This window comes from Poecilia reticulata, linkage group LG15 (genome assembly GCF_000633615.1).
Source record: "Poecilia reticulata strain Guanapo linkage group LG15, Guppy_female_1.0+MT, whole genome shotgun sequence".
In the NCBI taxonomy this organism is placed as follows: Eukaryota; Metazoa; Chordata; class Actinopteri; order Cyprinodontiformes; family Poeciliidae; genus Poecilia; species Poecilia reticulata.
This window is the reverse complement of record NC_024345.1, coordinates 20741725-20745593: the sequence shown is the minus strand read 5'-3', so window position 1 is coordinate 20745593 and position 3869 is coordinate 20741725. Positions and strand designations below refer to the sequence as shown.

The window sequence follows — 3869 nt, the reverse complement described above, 5'->3', positions numbered from 1 at the left end:
GGGGTCTATCCTGGTGGACGGGGTCTGTCCTGGGGGATGGGAAACGAGGTCTGTCCTGGGGGCGGGATCTGTCCTTGGGGACAGGGTCTGTCCTGGTGGATGGGGTCTATCCTGGTGGACGGGGTCTGTCCTGGGGGATGGGAAACGGGGTCTTTCCTGGGGGGCGGGGTCTGTTCTGGGGGACAGGTTAGCGTTTTTGCTAACTTTAAAACATTTAGCGCACTTTGCTTCCCCTAAATTGAATTTTCCTGAACAAGCAGCAGGCATTAACAGAGTGAGGCAAACTGAAAACGCTTCCACCATGCATTATGTCATAAACCATGTTGATGTAGCGTGTTAGCGTTAGCAGAACGAATGCTAATTCTCAGAGCTGTACCCTCCTCTTCCTCAGTCATGGTTTGATCTGAATTTGGAATCTGGTTTCTATGGACTTTGTAGCAAAAGCTCCTGGACTTTTGTTGGTCCTGAAGAATCTGCTTCAGTTAAAGTTCAGCAGCTCTCTGACCGCTGATGTCAGGCTGTTTGCTAACGTTGAACGTCCTCTGTGTCCTCAGGCTGCCCGTCTCTCACACCTGCTTCAACCAGATCTGTTTGCCTCCGTATCGAACGCGGAAGGAGCTCAAACACAAACTCACCATCGCCATCTCCAACGCCGAAGGCTTCGGCCTGGAGTGAAGGCCTGCGGACAGGAACACCAACAGAGACTGTCACTCTGCGTCTGCCGTGGATCTCTGTGGATCTCTGTGGATCAGGAACTGAGCAGGTCCCTTTGTCTCCTGATCAGACCGGAGCTTTAACCCAACACCTGAACAACGGCTCAACAAATCGCTTCCACATCAACTCTGTTGGTTCTGCTTTAACAACCCGATGAACAGAAACCAAACGGATGTGCAACACTGTGCAAAAGCTTTTTCCAGTTTACATGTTTATTTCCTCATTGCAGAGCAGAAACGGAAACTCTCTGCCTGCCAAGTGCCTTAAACAGAACAAACCTGCTGCCGTTTTCTATCCGCTCCTGTTTTAGACCGATGGTAAAACATTTTGCAGTATTTTTAAAGTTTTGTGTTATTGATAAACCTTTTGCACAGTATTGTTGATGTTATCTGGGATATAAGTCTGACTAGTCTCTGATAGGTGAAAATAACTTTAAAAATTCTCGTTTTAATGTTGAAACGCGTTAAGTTTGTGCTGAAGTCGGAACATCAGTGGGTGAAAACGGTGGAGCCTCTAATGTCAGACAGGATGGATTTTGCAGAAAGCAAACAGAAACTCCTGAAGACTAAACTGGACAACATCCTCCTGTAATGGCTGCCAGTCTGGACCTAAACATGGCCGTCAGAGGTTTAACTCTAAATCTGTTGCTGTAGGTTTACAAACCATGGTCAGTTTTTCAGAACAAACACAAATACAGCTGAGAACCTTTTTGACATTAAGTATAAATGCCTCCAGGTTCAGCTGATGAAGATCTGGTGTAAAGTTCAACTAAAACATCTGAATAAACTCCTAAACTTTCATTTTATGATCTGCACACCTGATTCCATGTATTTAAACATGGCCGCCATTCAGGAAGGCTAATTATTTATGTTGGCATCATCGTGTTTTCCAGTTGGTATCAGGCAACATGTTCTGCTTTTTGCAAAAACCTCCCATTTCTGCTGCAGCATTAACAGCAGAGGCTCCATCTCATAGTTTCTCAGGTATTGATTTGAATCGAGAATATTTTTTCTGGTCCTGTTTATTCGGTTCTGAACGGATTAATCAGGAGAATTGAGGCGTGGAGGTTTAACTGAAGGTAAAGCTCGTGTAAGTAAGCTAGCTAGCTTGTTGGACATAACGGTGTTAACGTTTCCTGACGTCCGACACTTTATGATTTCCAGAAATGTTTTTTATTTGCTTTGTTTGCAGCACACTGTTACGACTGAACGCTTTATTTTGAAGAATGCTTTTGTATATTACGAGACGCAGCTTGTGGCTTGTTTCCTTTGACATTGCGGCCGGTTGGATTGAACAGAGGCTGCAGCATAAGTGTTGCTTTGCTGTGTTTTGTGACGTTCAGGACCTGCAGACCGGCTTCCAGATGGGCTGCTGCGTTTGTGTGTTTGGTGCTTTTAAATTATTACTCCTTGTTTCGGTCCGTCCAGTCCGGGTCCAACTGCACCGCCTCCAGATCAATGTTGTCACTTTATCCACACCACATCGATCGCTCAGACCAGCTCTGCCGACAACCCGACCTACTGACCCAGTTTGGGTTCGGTTTGCCTCAGAGATCAAAACCTTGGGTCTAGAAATGAATCGTCTTCCAGCTGCAGGTTGGAAAGTCAGGGATGTGTTGCTTATTTTATTAGATTGAACTAAAACGAAAACCAGTTAAATAGTTCAGTTAAAACTGTTTATCTCTGGGAAGCGGCCATGTTGGATGTAGAGGTTAGTTTCTGACGGAAACATTAAAGTTGGGAGTTTAAATTCCAACATGCGGGTAAAAAATGCAACATTGCAGCATAACTTGAAAACATCCTGAGCTTGGATGACATCTAGATGTTGGACAGTCTTCAGATCAGGCACAATAACACAGAGTCCGATATTATCCAATGATCCTGAAATTATTCAAACGAAACTCAATAAATTATCTGATTGATTGAAATGATCAACGCAGGATTCCCAGTTTACCGTCTCCTAACTGGACCAACTGGATTTAAAATCCCAGCTTCATGTTTACCATCATGTCTGTGTTAAAGTCCAGATGTGAAACATCAGAACCTTTCCCCAAACACACCACTGATCTCCTCTTATAGCGTTATGGTTAGTTAAATGCAGGTGGATATCACTGGTTAATTTTAACCACCGTGGCTAAAAGCGTCGAGTCCGGCAGGATGAACTCCAGTAACCAGCGGTGGTGGTTCTAGTTCTGGCCCGGTTCTAATCTGGGTCTCTGGGAGGCCACGGTCTGGAAAAGATCCTCACTCAACAACCCATTCAGTTTTCACCTCAGTCGTCTGCAGCCCAGAACGTTCAGCTGATTCTACCGTCTCTTTTGGTGTTGGTTCTGAATCTGCGGTGCTGTCTGGTCCGAAGTCCCACATAGCAAACTGAAGTATCCCGGCAACCGTCGAGAAACTCCTCCGGCTGCACTGTCCAAATTTACATGGCTGTAATCTGGGTCACTCATTCACTCAGCCAACAATGGATCCTTTATGTTATGTAATGATGGGGCTGGAGCTGCTCTCTGCTGAGAGACGGACCGGGCCAGAACCCCAGAACCGGGCCGCTGGTTAAAGGCTGGACTCTGACATGACTCAGAAATGTGTTTGACTTTGACTCGGTTCTGTTGTACGTCAAATGGACCAAACTGTGTCAGGTTATACAGTGGAGGAGTGAAGACCCGTTTGAAAATAGTTCTAACTGGGTCCCGGGTTTGTTGAGATGTAATTATTTTCTCTGGTCAGGTGTTTAAGTTAAACGCGGACGGATCGGAGGAGCAGCTGACCCGTGCATGACCCGGTTTGTAAACCCGCTGTGGCTTTTGTTGCTGTGTAATGATGTGTGTGACTCCACAGATATTTGCAATAAACCCAAACGAAGGCTCACGCCTCCTGATAACGGCGGCTGCTGAACGTGTTTCATTTGTTTGAGTCGGTGGTGAAATGTCAGATAGAGGAAAGAGACCGAGTGACGCTTTATTCTGAAAGTCTGAGAAGAAAATGGAGTATAAGGCTGAAGGGTGAAGCTAGGTTACATCCTGCAGATGCATTTTTTAATCTTTAATAAAGTAGTGACACTAATGAAGGGACGGTGGCTCAAGCTTTATAATAAACGCTGCTTTTATTTTTTCCACTCTTTCTTGTTGGATTCTGCTGGTGCTGAACGGTGAC

General features: G+C 45.3%; 1 protein-coding gene across 1 annotated transcript in view; it reads left to right on the top strand.

The window, feature by feature from the left end:
* The window catches only part of hectd2 (HECT domain containing 2), a 41116-nt gene extending 37513 nt beyond the window's left edge, over positions 1-3603 (top strand). Inside the window, exon 22 of the mRNA XM_008430125.2 lies at positions 555-3603. Coding sequence (XP_008428347.1) covers positions 555-675 — 121 coding nt within the window. The 3' untranslated portion in view covers positions 676-3603. The remainder of the gene's footprint in view (positions 1-554) is intronic.
* Positions 3604-3869: the final 266 nt, after the last annotated feature.